Below are 16,468 nucleotides of genomic sequence, written 5' to 3' on the forward strand. Positions count from 1 at the left end.
TACTCTTAACAATGGTATTCAAAACCTTGATTTGGCAACTTATCTTGTGTCAGAGACTTTCAATTTTATAGCTGATAATTGCCAGCTATCTCCTCCTATAGTTGGCACTTTAGAGTTTAAGATTTGTTGAGTATAATGATTCAAACTGTTAACATGTGTGTAGAGGCTGGCTTTCATATGGTGGTAGTGGAAAGTGTAATGCAAAGAAACTTATTACAAACCTACCACCAAAGAACTTGATTGATAACTTCTTGCATGACCATATGAAACTAATATTGAAACACATGGTTGAGATAATGCATTTGAATGTTTCTGTCTATGTTGATATTATTTGGCATTTACTGCCATATGCAAGCACCATAGCTGCAAATTGCAGACAACATGGCTCACAGATTTAAGTTCTGAGTCAGTTCATGTGCTAATCCTCATTCCTCTCCCTCCACAACAAGTAATTTCAATATTCCTCACCTACTCTTCTACTACTGCATGCATTTAGTTTTCTTTTACGTATATACAACAACAATCGACTCTTTATCTCACCAGATTTTATATTGTGGTAAGTTATGTGGATCAGCGATGATATAATGTTGTATAAAAAATTCATGTTAAAATGTTGATCTCTAAATTTTTCTTAATCGTTCCGAATATTTTTGCAGTAAGTTTTGTTGCTCAAGTGGTTTTCTTATTTCATTTAGTTTCCCTCAGTGCTCTGAAAACTGATAAAAAAAACATAGATCCTTCATTTTCTTGCTTGAATCTAATTTGTGGTCCATGCCTAGTTCATTTACACCGAGAATGTTCTTGGATTAAAGATCATTTATTCTACTTTATCTTGCATGTCTATTTGTTCAAAGAAAGGACCAACAAAACGTTGTTCTAGGTCGATTTTTGGGAACGACACTACTTGTTGAAAGGAAAACCCACGAACTCTGAAAAATATTAGTTTCTTATCTAAAAAGGATTTTTTTGGTTCTATTTAGATGATCATTTTCTATAAATTATTTTTAAAATATATTTATATACACAAATAATTTGAGTGGAAATAGGAAACAACTTAGTTTTATTAATGAATGTCATTTTTGATAAACTACTATAACTATGGACAAATTGAATGATATTTTCACATTTTTTTAATATGTTTGTAACTAGATGATTAGATGAAAGGACATGATTGAGTAAATATTGGTATTTTTTGCCAAGTGGTTGATATTAAAAAATCATGTTGTATCTCATGTTGGGAAATTTTATTAAACATTACATAACTTCCTAAACACATTATTTTACAATATTCATATTCGAGATCTTAAATAAAAATTAAGCACCTAACTATTTAAACCACCGAACTTTGACTAAAATTAACTTATAACAAAAATTAAACATGTATAATATATGCTTTCAAAAGTTTTTAGCTCCACATGGCTACTTCCTATTTAGTGGGGAAATAGAAACATGTCATTATTGCAGCATTAGAGGCCTACCATGTGAAAAACTTTAATTTGACATTTTTGCATGTTGAAACAAGAGCAAGGATAAATAGATAAATAGATAAATAGATAAATATAAACACATTCAGGTGTATCTACAAGATAGCAATTATAAATATTGGGAAGGCCATAGAGTAACTATTTGATGTGATCATATATTGTACGGATGATTAGAGATTTAGATGGGAAATGAATATACCGACTGTGTAAGTGTTTTTTACGCTGTCAGTAAATTATTTACTATTCGTAGTTAATTATCATTGACTTTCAAACAAAAATAACATAAATTAATGATGGATGATGTACTAAATCTTTTTACACTATTAGTACATATATTTTAAAGTTATATAAAAAAAGAGGAGATGTAGTGTGTAAATGTGACAGGAAGAGAGTGGGAGTGAGCACATGGAGTCCCATATGCCCAACACAACAAAATCTGTAATGCAATCCCAATGACCCAATCCACCGTTTGGTTTCCTTCTTGGAAACATCACCACATTCACTCATTCATCCTCCATCACACCTCTCTCTACACCACTATCATTACTCATCCCTATACTTTTTTGATTTCCCACACGTATATCGTCATATCGAAGACAATCATATTTGAGCTAGAAATATTCATAGATATGTGAGGTTAATTCTCTTAACGAATATTTTTTCATCCACAAGACTCTCGAACATGATATATTGCTTAAAGGAAATCAAACATGTATCACTTGAAACAACATTTGTTGAATAGGCATCATTATATAATATCAAGTACGAATGCCCTCTTCATTTTTCTAATGTCATAGTCTCTTAATATTTTTATTATCTGTCTGACTCAAATCTACAATCTCCTACACTCTAGTATTTAACTTTTTATCTTCAATATCCCACCACCTTATAACCTATTCATTACTAAAGAATAAAGTGAAATATATAACATTTATATTCTCCAAACTAAAAGTAAAAACAGAATTTCTATATCCACTAGACCATGCTTCTTCATGATATCATCTTTTGTAAACAAAATCTTTAAATATTGTGATTTGAATTTTTAAAATAAGAGAATTTCCGAATCTCTAATGATTCTACCTTTGGACTGAAAAGAAACTATAAGAAACGTATTATTTTGCAAATTTTAATTCTAGGGTATGAGTGTATATTATATAAAGGATTACTTTTTTTTGTTAAAAATAAGATCTAAGAATAGTTGATAGATGAATGATTTTCTTAAGTGTGTAGACATATATCAATTATGTGTGGTGTATTAAAAACTTCTTTTCACAAAAAGATATATATACTAAGAGTATAATAATTTTTTACACTATACTTATATATTATACTTATGATATTCTAAAAAAAATCATAAAAACATTATTGCACTGATGACCACATATATTTTTTCTAGTCACAATTAATGGTTCACTCTTCTGTGTATTCTGTGAAATTTCTCATCAATGCAATGAAAAAGAGACTTCAATCAAGGCATTTGATGCACTTTCAGACTTCATAAACATTGAACACCATAATCAATTTTCTTCTTTTTCCTTAGTAGCCATTAATGGTTCCTTTTTGTTTGTGCATCTTGTAAAATTTCTCATCAATGCAACACAAAAGAAGACTTTAAATTAAGGCAATTGATGCTACCCATTCCTATATTCTTTATATAATATTTAACATATCATTTCTTTTTTATGGTCATTATTTTTTCACTGGAATGAATAAAATATGAAATAATAGTAAACATTAAAATATCAAGTAATGTATCATTAGATATTTAAAATTAACATATAAATAAAGAAATAATATCTCCAAAATAAGAAGATAAGTAGGAATAGAGAATACCTTTCATGTATAACTATTGATCCATAAAAATAAACATGTAACAATTCACATTTTTACATTCTGAGTTTCAGTTGATAAAGTTGTGGAATATTAACTATGTTAAATATATTGGTCAACTTTAATTATGTTATTTTTACTTTACTCTTTTAATCACGTGATAACATATTTTACACAGAAAACGTACCCCTTATAAATGAGAACTCAACTTCTTTATTCATAATAAACCCATGTTGCCATAAATAAGTTGCACAAAACAGGAAAAGGTACAACATCTATTTCCTTAGAGTTTGTTTGGGAGAGAAATAGAATGTTTGAAAGTCATCTCACAAATGTATTTCATGACTTCCAAACATTCTCTTTCAATTTCTCACCATTCTAAAATCGAACTCCCAAACTAATCCTTAAATTCCGAAATCATAAAGTTGAGAGTATTGAGATTACATGATTAATAAGGGTAAAAGGGTTTTAGGGAGGGTTTTGTGGGGCTCAAGGTGGTGATGGTAGATGATAATATTAGAGGTAGAATATGAAAGATAAGAGTGGAGAAGCACATGGTGGGTGATATGTTCAAGTAATTCATGTGAACACATGTGCTATGAATTACATGTGCTTTCTTTCTCTCCTTTCTTTTGTTTTCTTTCTTGTGGGACCATTTTTATATGCTCATATATCTTCACTCCAAAAACCCATAACGGGGTTACATATATATTTTTCACTCATATTTTTTTAATATATAGTCTATACTTTACATTTAACTTCATTTGAGTCTTACACTCTTACTAGCTAATAATGTGTGTGTTCATTTCGATCGTATGTGTTTGGAAATATTTGGGAGAATTTATAAGTCGTCCAAAGAGTTTATATTGAAGCAAAAATAATTAGTTTAGTTTTGAAGTGTACCTTAAAGGTTCTCTAATTATCAAAATCACCTTTCTCTTTACCAATAATATATTTTCCATATTATTATATATAAGGTTTAGAGATGTTTTTATTGGTTAAAAAAATTAAAATATAAATTTAATATATATCAACTTATATTCTTTAAACAATATGAATAAATAATTAGATGCAATGGGTACCATCTTGGAGTAGAATATTTACTCCAATGTAAAGTTAGACCTAACAGAAACCACAATGGTTGTTCTTAATAAATAAGAATATTCTTACTCTGTTATTCATGTTGATATTCTTATTTTATGAATTATGTTCTTAATGAAGAATGAAAATAGAGAAATAAGAATAAAGAGAGATAACAAAAAATATAGATGTTTGATTAATAATAAGATAAGTTGTGAGAATAAGAATAATGTTTATCGTTATAGAGGAAAAATATATATCATTCTTATTTCATAATTAGCGGTAATAAATTGTAAAATTCACTTTTAAGTTCTTGATGTATGCAAGAGAGATGAGAAATTGAAGAGGGAGGAGGTGACGCACTTGGTGTGGAGCGTGAAGACCACACATTCATACCATATATCATATGAGAAAAATATATATTGTAAGATTTTTTTACACTGTTATTATATTATATATCATTTATTTTCAATTATGTTTGACTTTTCAAAAATAATATTCTAAATAAAAGGTGAATGATTCATTAATGATGTATAATTCTTTAAACTATTGTGCATAGATATTACACTCATATTATATTAGTTATTATTACTCCAATCCAAATCCAGTGGGTCCAGCTTCGTTGGCATTGACATTTCTAGAGCTCTACAATTATTTATCATCTTCCTTTTTCTCCCTTCTTTTCTTCCATTCATATATCTCTCTCCCTCTCTCTTTTCTTCCTCTCACCATTTTTCATAATCATATCCATCCATGGAAGAACAACACACTGAAACAACCATACCCACATTTCTGATACCAGATTCTTCCATGGTCCCTCACCCTCTTCACAAGTCTCTGCATGTCCTCCGTCGAAGCCGGAGGCTGTGGCGGCGGAAAGATGGCACCAGAGAGGTGATGATGATGACTGTGAAGGAGGAGAATAATAATAATAATAATGGTAAAGGTTGTGTTTTGAAGGAAGAAGAAGAAGAAGAGGGTTATGATAGAGAAGAGATAGAGAAGAAGATTCATGCATTGAAGAGGATTGTACCTAATGGAGAGTCACTTAGTGTGGACAAGCTTTTTGATGAAACTGCTGGTTATATAATGACTTTGCAGTCTCAAGTTAAAGCCTTAAGAACACTTTCTGGTTTCTTTGACAAGTTGGAGAAAGAGAAGACCAAGTTTGGAGGTTGATTATTCATATGAAGATACATCATGGAATTGGAACCTTAGGTTAGGTTCTTTTAGTTTCACCACAACACCCATTAGTTAGATTTTTTTTAATCTCATTACCTCTTTTTTGGTTTTTTTTTAAGGTTGTACTTTTGGTTGGGATCAAGGAAAAAAATTGCCCATGTTCTTAGATTTTTGTTTTGAAGGTCTTACAATGCTTTAATTTATCTATATGCATGTATCTTGATAGTTTCTATTCTATGTGTGCATGAAGATCAGAGAGGTTTTGTTAGTATTACTGAATTTTGAGTAATTTGTTCTAGGAGTAAATCTTGATCTGTTTTCATGATCTCTTGAGTAGAGTTGGAAAATGAGAATGCATGAAAGCTGAGATCATCCGTTTCAAACGGTGTCTCAATTTCTATCCCAAACCAATCAGATTGCTACATTTTATAACTTTTTGTTTTTAAATTTTATCTTTTACTCACTTGTCAATATGTGATTAGCTTGGGATAGGGAATGAGATACGATTAGGAACAAGTTATCGATATCCAAAAAGTTCACATGGTATTCTGATGTGCTCTCAATTGGTGATGTATGTGGGTTGTAACAGAGTTTTACACCTTGTTGAGTGGGCCACCCTGATTGGGTCTAAAAATCTGGATGAGATCAGCCATTGTCAAAAGTAACATGGCACATACACATGTTGTCATTGGTCACTTTCTTCTCTCTTTATTTTGTTGTGAAAACTTTGCTTTGGGGATTTTTTGGAATGGGGTTGTTTGACTTTTTTGGCTGTTACCAATTTACTACCTTATTAACTTAGGATTAGAATGTGGTGTACAGAAAAAGAGGGGAAAGGGGTCATAAAGTTCACATGTTTACCCTCTTCCATAATTTAGGATAAAACCACTTGTTGGGGAGATTTTTTGAGTTGTTAAAGCTGAAAATCATTATAAATAGTGTGTAACTATGTGTCTTAGAGTTACTTTAAAAGTTGAAATGGAAAGGGAAGACTTGAGAGTCATAATACACTTGTAAGCTGAAAAAAATCCAACTCTTGAACAAATAAGTATTTTGGATTGATCCATTTTGGAGTCAAGACCAACTCTTCATTGGTGACTAATTTAATGCGAGTGTCTTTGAAATCGTACAAGCCTCACATACTTGATGAATAATTGTCTAATCTAAACATGTCCACCATTTGATAACTAGTAATGGCAACGGGGTGGATCGGGTTTGCACATACCCAAACCCGAAATTCAAAACCCGAACCTAAACCCAACCTCAACGGGGTTGAAAATAAAAATATCATACCCGAATCTGAAAATGATAATGTATTAAGGAAAATATGATATTATTTTCGTGTAGTTTTTCTCTAACATTTTTATTTTCTCTTGTATTATTTCATTTCTTTTATGTTTGAAGATCCAATAGTATGTAAAGTAAAATTAGAAATTAAAAACAATTGGCAAATGATAGAAATTTCAATTTTAAATTGAATTACCTTACTTTGCAGCGGGTTCGGGTTAGGGTCTTTGCTATACCAAACCGAGCCCGAAATTTAAACCCGGGTAAAACCCGAACTCAATCACATCGGGTTTTCCCCGTTAAATTCGGGCGAGTACCCACAGGTTCAATTTTTATTGCCATCCCTATTGATAACCATCTCTTTTATTCCAAAAAATATATTATTTTTTTGTGTTTGGTTAAAAGAAAATATTTAAATTAAAAATCGAATAGTTAAATATTATTTTGATTAATCATAACACATGAAATCATATACTTTGTAGAGTAGAAGATGTCATGGCATAATTGATTGAGAATATGATTTTTTTTTTTCTGAAGACTAGTTTATATTTATTAAGATAACCATTCTATTTGAAATTGAAAAATATAAGGCTAACCAAATCCTTAGGCTTGCATCCTCTACCAACACTTGTGCTAAATGAAATATGATAAAATAGCAATGGTCCACCACAACACAACTTGGCAATACAATTCCAGCACATGTTACAGAAACCCATCTCTAACAGCTCATGTCGCACCCGACATCATTTTTGGAAAATAATATCAGCACGACAACACTTATATGCCTATGAACCTTGATCTTCAAACAAAATACTTTAGGAAGAGTAGAATGTGGTGAATTATTTTATAAAATTATAGTATTATTCACCATTTATTTGTATCATTCTTCATTTATTGATACCATTTTAAAGTGCCATGACTTGGGCAACATAGTGTGATGTCTCACACCCAATTCCATAAACCAAAAGTCATGATCAAAGCCAGGGAAAGGATTCACGGATGAGTACAATACATGCTGTATGAGTGCGATAAGCTAGAACATTCGAAAGAGAGTCTTGATGAACAAGAAGGAATAAAAAAATGTTATTGAATTGAAAATGAGTTCTAGAGAACAAGGGAATCACCCTTTATATACATACTACAATGTCTAACTAATTAATCGATTAATTAAACTTAAAGATTTTAGGATGACTATTTATTTAATATGTATACATTTAAAGATTTTTTATTTATGATTCTAATGATTTAAACTATATTTGACTCGAGTTCATATCATTTAATCAATAAACTTAAAATTTTAGTTCAAGTTGAACCTATTTTGTTTGAAAAACACTTTTATTAAACTAAATAATAATTCAAAATTAGAATAAATCTCAAATTGGTTTTGTTGATCACCTACACCAATAGAAAGCCATCAAATTCCACGATTCAAATGAATTTCATTCACCACGTGACCCCATTTTTATTTTGAAATGTAATTAATGAAATAATAACAAAAAAAACTGAAATTTTTATGGTAGAGACATTTTGATTTATATCTATGGAAAAAAATGGATTCCAATCACCTCTTGAATATATTTAACTAGAAGGTAAAAATCTAAAATGATACAAATGACACAAATATGAGTGAAAGTAGTCGTAATACAAATTAATTATAAAAAGGATTCTTGACTCATATTTAATATATTTAGTAATTATTTAATATTTCATTTATTTATTTATTTTGAAGTCATCCTAGAAGAATTCTCTGAAATACGAATGTGAAGCGGTTCCCGATACCCGATAGGCGTTGACATCACCACAATTCACAAACATGGTTCGCACCACCACATCACTCCATTTCTAATCTCAACCGTTGCTTCTCACTTTTTACCTTTTCCGAAATTGTTTGAAATATATGTGTTGTCGGCGTAAAGTTTTTTTACAGTCATTTATTCTTGATTTGTATTACTTTGTTTGAAACTCAATAATAATTATCATTTCGATTTGCATGTAGAAACACTTACCATATTCGTATATACATATTAAACCTTTATGAAAATATCCATTTTGCCTTGAAGCTTTACGTATTTTTTCACATAAACCCTAATCCTCGCAATCTCTCGCCTCCCAAAAACGAAGTTCCAATTTTCCTGAAAATCATTTTCTAACTAACTCATATCTCATTCTTCACGGTTTCTCTCCATCTATCTCATTCTTATTTCCACTTAATTTTTTATATAAGTACTTGAATTATTCACGTACTCACTCTTAATCTTTTCGATTTTGCAGAATTAACAATGGCTGATGAAACTGTTTTCAATGGCGAGGAATCGACGGTGAAAATCGAGGCGTTGGAACGCGAGAGGAAGGAATTAGCGAACGATAATGCGGAGAGGAAGGACGAGATTAAGAAGCTGACGGTGGAGATCGAGGGATTGAGGGCTGATGATGTTGATTTGAGGGACAAGGTGAAGGAATTGAAGAAAGAGCTGCAGCGGTCGAAGGAGGCGGAGAAGGCGGTCGAGGCTATAGCTGCGAGGGCGGCAGATCTGGAAACGGAGGTGGTGAGGCTCCAGCACGATTCCGTATCGGAGATTGGTGCCGCGGAGGAAGCTAGGGCCGAGGCGGCTGAATTGAGGAAGGTTTTGAAAGTGAAGGAGTCTTCGGTTGAGAATCTGGAGAGGGAATTGGAAGGGTTGAGGAAACTAAAGGCGGAGAATGAGGTGAAGGCTAGGGATTTGGAGAAGAGGGTTGAGGTTTTGGAGACGAAGGAAATCGAGGAGAGGAACAAGAGGATTAGGGTTGAGGAGGAGTTGAGAGCAGAGATTGATGCGAAGGAGAAAGAAATTTTAGGGTTGAGGAAGAAAATTGATGAATTGGACGAGGCTGATGATGCTGCTGGGAAGAAATCTGACTCGGAAGTGTGGAATACGGAAAAATCGATTTTGCAGGAGGCACTGAGAGAGTCTGAGGAGAAAGTTAAGAATTTGGAACTGAATTTTGCTCGATTGCGAGACGAGGCAGGGGAAGCTGAAAAGGTGATCGGATCTCTGAAAGAGAAAGCCATTGATATTGTCAATCGGGATTTAAATGGAACACATGGTGAAGAGAAAGGGTTAACGGGCTTGAACTTGCAGTGGCCTGTGGTGGCAGCTGGTTCTACAGGAGCTGTTATTGCAGTTGCTGCTTTAAGCTATGCGTGCTATGCAAAACGTAGGTGAATTTCGGAGACCAAACAAGGAAGGAGGGGAATTTGAATGGGGGGTTGTAGAGGTTAGTTTTTTCTATAGTCATAACTCCGCATCAATTTTTGGGATATTATGAAATAATGCTTTCGTTGGCTTTTGTTTTTGGAGCCTATGAATTTTGATTCATGTCATAGTTGGCATGTTTGTTTGGTTGTTAGTTGCTTATTGTGAAGATTAAACCATTTTGTGTGTTGGAGCAATGCTCTGGTTTACTGCAACAACTTGGTTTTTTGTTGTACTGATTGATTACAAGTTTACTGTAGTTTTTGCCTTTGAAGTTTGGATAAGAATGCATTTTTAGCTTGTACCATTAAGAATCTAGTTGTCAAACTAAAGTTGTGATATAATTAGCATTAGGGGAGAAACAAGAAGATTTTTTGAAGAAGCCCAAAAAAAATTACATGATTCACCTAAAACAGTTTATATTTATCATGATCAACTAACGTTTATTGGTCCAAAAAACAAGGAGTTTGATTCCCTTTGAGCAAGATCTCTTGTTTGCCGATTAGTAGGTTCCAATATGATTTTCATATATGAACCCTTGGTGGCAGTTTGTATGATAATTGTATTCGTGGTTCCATATAACCTATTTGTGACGCAAACCTTTTATCATCCTTATACTCTTTAATTGATTCTGTCACGGGTGATTTACCAACGATTAATGTTACATTCTTAACGATAAAATTATCAGATTAATGTTACATTCTTAACGATAAAATTATCAGTATATAATCGACTTTGAGTACATACTAAACTCTATTTAATTTGCTATTACTGTTTCTTTTATTTGGAAAATCTTCATGAGCATAACTTTTCTCCCTATATCAACAGTAGTTGCGGCTCTGTTAGAACTTAAGACCTTATTAGCTGCGTCATTGACTCATTGCCCAAACGGTAAAGTTACTTCTTTTTTACTACTATCTTCATGCGCGTAACTACAATTTTTTAAGTCACTCCCATATGCTAATTACCACTTTGCTTTTGTTCATTTTAAATTGACCCTCATAAGAATTTTGAACTAATTTTGTTTAAATAACAATTATAGACGAATATAGACGATAGGTCTAGCTAAGAATCATTAGTATATGTACCTAGTAGTTCATGCAACTTCCAGTGTACTCCGACAAAAATGTATGGTACTTCTATTCCTTTCTGAATGTAAACAAACATGGCTCTCTTCATTGATATGGCACACCAATTTTAATACTGCTCATTCATCATATTTGGAGATGTCACCAGCATTTATACCTAAAGGAGCAAAAACTAAAATCCATTTTACGTTCTTTCTTACAATAATAAACAATGAACCATTCCATCATGTTTGATTTTTCTTATCCAAGTTGTCTTCTTTGAGAATTTTATTGTATTTAGTACAATAGTATGCAAGAATTTTTCCTCTCAAATAAAATATGAGGTGAAGGGGGCAATAACCTCACCAAACTTACTACTTTTTTTTTTATCTGCAATTATTAGTATGTTAGTATTTTGTTGTGGATGAGACTCCTACACCCCTACCATCAAACCACCCTTATAACTCCCATTTTTGTTGATGGTGGGACTCGAACTCTAAACCTAAACCTATGTCGAACCACAAGGTATATGTAACTCAATTGGTACATTCATATTTATGTCCATGATCATGCTGACATCCAAATTGATCCCACATTTGACATGGTCTTTATGCAACTCTTATTTACTCTCCTCACAACATTTTTTGTGCAACCTCACCTACCCTCTGTCAATCTAATTTACTTCCAAATAACTCACTTTTAATGTCAGAGACTTTGGCTCCTTTTCTTTTTTGCCATTTTGCTTATTTCAATGTCTTCATTTTGGACAAATATGGGTATTACTTAAATACTGAACATGCTTTTTAAAAGTTGTTTAAAATGTTTTTAAAAGTGATTTTTTGCTTGTAATTTATCGGCTAAAAAGTATCCACTAATTAAAACATAGGTTAAATTATATTTTTAGTTTATTTCCAATTTTAGCTTTGCATACCTTTTCCATGAGTTGGTCCTTATACTCTATGCCAAGAAACAATAAAGACCAAGTTAAAAAGGATTGCATCTATAAAGTGAATTTAAATATCTGTTCATATAGAAACTATATATTTTAACCATAAAAAAGTGGGACGTAAATGATGTTAATTCTGAGTTACACCAAGCTTGCATGTGTAGATTACCATTACTATGATCTTTCTGCATATATATTATCAATCATCTATGTATGAAATGCAAGAGTATATTACATTTTTGAGTAGGATCTAATGATCTATAGATGAACCACAGTAGTTTAATTTTAGGAGTATCATAATGCATGTAGGCTATTCTATACGAGGAGAGATCCGTTTACACCAAATGTAAGTTATACTAGTTATACTCAATCTCAATCATTCATTTTCTTAAATCCAACGGATCAAATGGATGAAACTTAAAAGTTATTTAAGATTTCTTATTTTCTCTCTATTTATTTCACTCATCCAATTGATATGTTGGATTTAAGAAAACGAGTGACAAATATTGAATGTAAATAATGTAACTTAACTTGGGTATAAATAGATCATCCTATATATTTGTTGGGACATGTCTCCAACAACAGCAATAAATGTATGAGTGTTGGAGATTCCGTTGTCAAGTGTTTGATATTATGTTCATGCATGCAAGCTCACTGATATTATTGAAGGAGAAAAAGATGTGTAACACTACTAACTGAGTTTTCAGAACCCTAAACTATAGGTTATTTAAGATATCAATTGATAGAACAACTGCAACTAGAACCATAATACAACACATGGCAAGGTAAAAGTTGATTAGTAATTGCACACAATCCGACCAACTTACACTTATGATCAATAGGAAACAAGACCAGTAGTATTTAATAAGGTGAGTAAAGATACACATAAAAACAAGGATTCACTTCATGATGTGTGTTTTTGAGCTATTTTAGAAAACTCATGCATTATTGCAGGAAGTAGTAAATGCACTCCTGCAAACAACAACCAACTAACACGTATACTCCTCCGAACCAAGATCACTCGTCCTAAACTGCGTGTTACTTCATGTGTTAAAGATGAAGATGACTCATTATTAGATAGTTTTCGGTTATGGTAGTTAGGATTAGTTTTACTTTAAATGGTAGTTTGAGTTTTAAGCAACTACCAATTTTTCCATTGTATAAAGTCTCTACACTTTGTCTTTGTTAAAGACAATTCCAATAATGAAAGTTCAATATTTTCTTCTCTTTTTGCTCTTTCAATTCCTTCTTTTCTTTCTTGCATGGTTGCTAAGAAACTAAGATCATGTTCCAAGCCAATCAGAGTGTTAATACTTTCTATTACCTTTTGTTTTATAAAATTATCTTTTAATTCACGTGTTAATATGTAACTGACTTGGGATATGGAATGAGACACCATTCCAGACTGCTGATCTCCATCCATACTCCTCCACCTGCTTATATTTACTTCACTTTGTTAGCCATTTGAGACTCACTCCTCCACTCCACTCTCAAACCATTTCAAAATCCTCCTCTTTCTCCTTCTTTTCATAGTGTAACTAAGCACTCAGTGAGAATGGAAAGGGAAAGAAACAATCCTGCTTTTCTCACCATGTTCACATTGCTGGCATTGCTTTCTCAGAACCTTATTATGCCTGTAATATCCACCACCATTAAGGACCAGAAGAACAACTATTCTCCAAAAAAACCACATGCAGGAAGCCCTCACACAGCTTTATCTAACTCCCTGTGCAACAACAGTAATTCTCTAATCTTAGTCTCTCTTTTACTTCATTATTTATACAAAATGGATAATATTATTGATGAGCATGCATTTGAACATTATATTCCTAGCTCGATAAAGTAGGCCATGCATGTAGTTTCATGTTTGAAGTTTGAAAGATGAAAAGCTCATAAGAAGCTATATACTTTGATATTTTACTTTTATGGACTAAGACTGCACATTGTTTTCACTTCTTAAAGGATCACACAAGAGTCCTCCATCTCATCATGGTTCTGGAGGTAGCTATGGAAGCACACCACCCTCTCATGGAACCCCATCTCATCATACACCCTCTCATGGTTCTCCATCCCATGGAAGTGGTGGGAGTTACAATCCAACCCCATCACCACCCTCGGGTGGCAACTGCGGATCACCCCCACAAGAACCTGCAACACCATCAATCCCATCACCACCCTCAGATGGCGGTGGAAGTTACAATCCAACTCCATCAACTCCCCCAAGTGATGGAAGTTACAATCCAACCCCGTCAACTCCTCCGGGTGGTGGAAGTTATAATCCAACCCCAGCACCACCCTCAGGTGGCAACTGTGGATCACCCCCACAAGAACCTACAACACCATCAATCCCATCACCACCCTTAGATGGCGGAAGTTACAACCCAACCCCATCAACTCCTCCAGGTGGAGGAAGTTATGATCCAACCCCAGCACCACCCTCAGACTCAGGTAGTGGAAGTTACAATCCAACACCATCACCACCCTCAGGAGGTGGAAGTGGAGGTAGTTATAACCCAACACCGTCAACTCCACCAGGTGGTGGGAGTTATGATCCAACCCCATCACCACCCTCAGATGGCGGTGGAAGTTATAATCCAACTCCATCAACGCCACCCTCAGATGGTGGAAGTTACAACCCCACACCATCACCACCCTCAGGTAGCAACTGTGGATCACCACCACAAGACTCTACAACACCATCAACCCCAACAACACCATCGAACCCTCCCTCAGGAGGAGGTGGGTACTATAACTCTCCACCAATATATGGAGGTGAGAGCCCCCCAACACCAATCACTGTGAGCCCACCAAGTACCCCAATAGACCCAGGCACCCCCTCCACACCACCTTTTCTTCCTTCACCATCTCCATTCACTGGTACATGCAAGTAAGTTCCTTTTACTATCACATAATAGCATATATTTCCCACACTGTTAAGTAACCTTGTGAGTTGTGACATTTTCTCATTCTAAACTGTAGCTACTGGAGGAATCACCCAGGAATCATATGGGGACTACTAGGGTGGTGGGGAACCTTAGGGCATGCATTTTCTGTCTCTAGTATGCCAGGGTTTGGTGCCAGTCTCACCTTGCCACAAGCACTTTCCAACACAAGAACTGATGGGGTTGGAGCACTCTACAGAGAAGGAACTGCTTCATTTCTCAACTCCTTGGTGAACAACAAGTTCCCTTACACAACGCAGCAAGTCAGAGACAGGTTTGCAGCATCACTTAGCTCAAACAAAGCTGCAGCAGCACAAGCCCGTCTCTTCAAGATGGCCAATGAGGGAAAAATGAAGCTACGAGTGTGATGTGGTTTATTTAGTTTGTGTGTCAGTTTAATATTTAGTTAAGAACATTATCATATCTAAAAAACTGGTGTTAAGAGTGTGTTATTTAGGTCCTGTTACTTTACAAGTACATGTAAGCTTTTATGGTTTCTTATTTTAGAATAAAGTTAATATGTTTAGTATAAAACCATATGTATATGTAGCAATGTCAAATTCTTATTAGGTAAGCTTTCTTTTAATGCCACAACTATCACATCAATTCTTTTATAATGGCAAGAAAAAACAGAATCTGTGATATTATTCATCAAACAAAAAATGGAGGATGGTTCAAAGTACACCACAATAAGTGCCAAAACAAAGAGGAAGATTATGGGGTTATTATAAGTATTGATAATTATCATCAGTGCATGATATAATTGAAATATGGCATGTTTTCTCATATGTTAAGTAGTTGCATTCAAGATGGTGTCAGATGTTAAGTAGTTGTCTATCATAGTAGTATTCTTCCCTTTTCTAGTAGTATTTAAAAGTTGTCTAATATTGTAGTATTCTTCCTAGTAAAATGCATGGGAATTGTTTTGTTGTTAATATATGGTCCAAAATGCAAGAGAGTCTTGTCCTTATGTGAAATGGGAAGTGCTAAGAAATATAGTGGCAAAGGAGGGATTAAAAGAAGAGCATTGGAATATAATGGATGGTCAGTGGAATTAGGGATCTGCCATCTCAGTTTCTATGTTTTATTGTATCCTGAGTCAATTGAAAGTTGATACATATTTAAAAAATATATTATAATTTAATATTTTTATATTATTTATTTATATATGATTGATTTGAAATATATGAACAAGTTTGAGAACACATAATCCTAATGGAGTCACTACATAGTTAAGTGCCCTTAACATGAAGTATACAATCCTTTGGTTCAGAACAATTATATCAATAGCTAAACCATTAAATGGGATCCTTTATTATAAGAGGATCCTATCTCCATGTATTTGTCCAATGAAATATCACCAAATAATATAAAAATATTACTTTATATTTTTATAAATTTTCTCTAAATAAAATAA

General features: G+C 33.3%; 3 protein-coding genes across 12 annotated transcripts; all 3 read left to right on the top strand.

The window, feature by feature from the left end:
- On the top strand, window positions 5,028-5,578 carry LOC109357300 (transcription factor PAR1-like). Its single transcript, XM_019601167.1, has one exon. The coding sequence runs from the start codon at window positions 5,148-5,150 to the stop codon at window positions 5,571-5,573; it is 426 nt and encodes a 141-aa protein (XP_019456712.1). The 5' UTR covers window positions 5,028-5,147; the 3' UTR covers window positions 5,574-5,578.
- On the top strand, window positions 8,914-10,380 carry LOC109357328 (peroxisomal and mitochondrial division factor 2-like). The gene is made up of 2 exons (XM_019601231.1): window positions 8,914-9,037; window positions 9,135-10,380. The coding sequence occupies exon 2, from the start codon at window positions 9,143-9,145 to the stop codon at window positions 10,064-10,066; it is 924 nt and encodes a 307-aa protein (XP_019456776.1). The 5' UTR covers window positions 8,914-9,037; window positions 9,135-9,142; the 3' UTR covers window positions 10,067-10,380.
- Window positions 13,567-15,588, top strand: LOC109357464 (protodermal factor 1-like). Of its 10 annotated transcripts, XM_019601438.1 has the most exons (5): window positions 13,567-13,848; window positions 14,072-14,410; window positions 14,474-14,482; window positions 14,513-14,996; window positions 15,089-15,588. In XM_019601438.1, exons 1-5 carry the CDS (start codon window positions 13,665-13,667, stop codon window positions 15,417-15,419), a joined length of 1,347 nt encoding a protein of 448 aa, XP_019456983.1. In that variant the 5' UTR covers window positions 13,567-13,664; the 3' UTR covers window positions 15,420-15,588. The 10 variants fall into 10 exon arrangements, with proteins under 10 accessions (XP_019456983.1, XP_019456979.1, XP_019456980.1 ...); XM_019601434.1 differs by having other exon boundaries at window positions 14,072-14,644; window positions 14,684-14,996; XM_019601435.1 differs by having other exon boundaries at window positions 14,072-14,488; window positions 14,528-14,996.

This window comes from Lupinus angustifolius, chromosome LG09 (assembly GCF_001865875.1).
Source record: "Lupinus angustifolius cultivar Tanjil chromosome LG09, LupAngTanjil_v1.0, whole genome shotgun sequence".
Taxonomy (NCBI): Eukaryota; Viridiplantae; Streptophyta; class Magnoliopsida; order Fabales; family Fabaceae; genus Lupinus; species Lupinus angustifolius.

Excerpts from the sequence above, each read along its gene's own strand:
- LOC109357300 (XM_019601167.1), top strand. The coding sequence starts at position 5,148 with ATGGAAGAACAACACACTGAAACAACCATACCCACATTTCTGATACCA.
- LOC109357328 (XM_019601231.1), top strand. The coding sequence starts at position 9,143 with ATGGCTGATGAAACTGTTTTCAATGGCGAGGAATCGACGGTGAAAATC.
- LOC109357464 (XM_019601433.1), top strand. The coding sequence starts at position 13,665 with ATGGAAAGGGAAAGAAACAATCCTGCTTTTCTCACCATGTTCACATTG. Across the intron at positions 13,849-14,071 it reads TAACTCCCTGTGCAACAACA|GATCACACAAGAGTCCTCCA; the intron begins GTAATTCTCTAA and ends CACTTCTTAAAG. Across the intron at positions 14,997-15,088 it reads CCATTCACTGGTACATGCAA|CTACTGGAGGAATCACCCAG; the intron begins GTAAGTTCCTTT and ends TCTAAACTGTAG.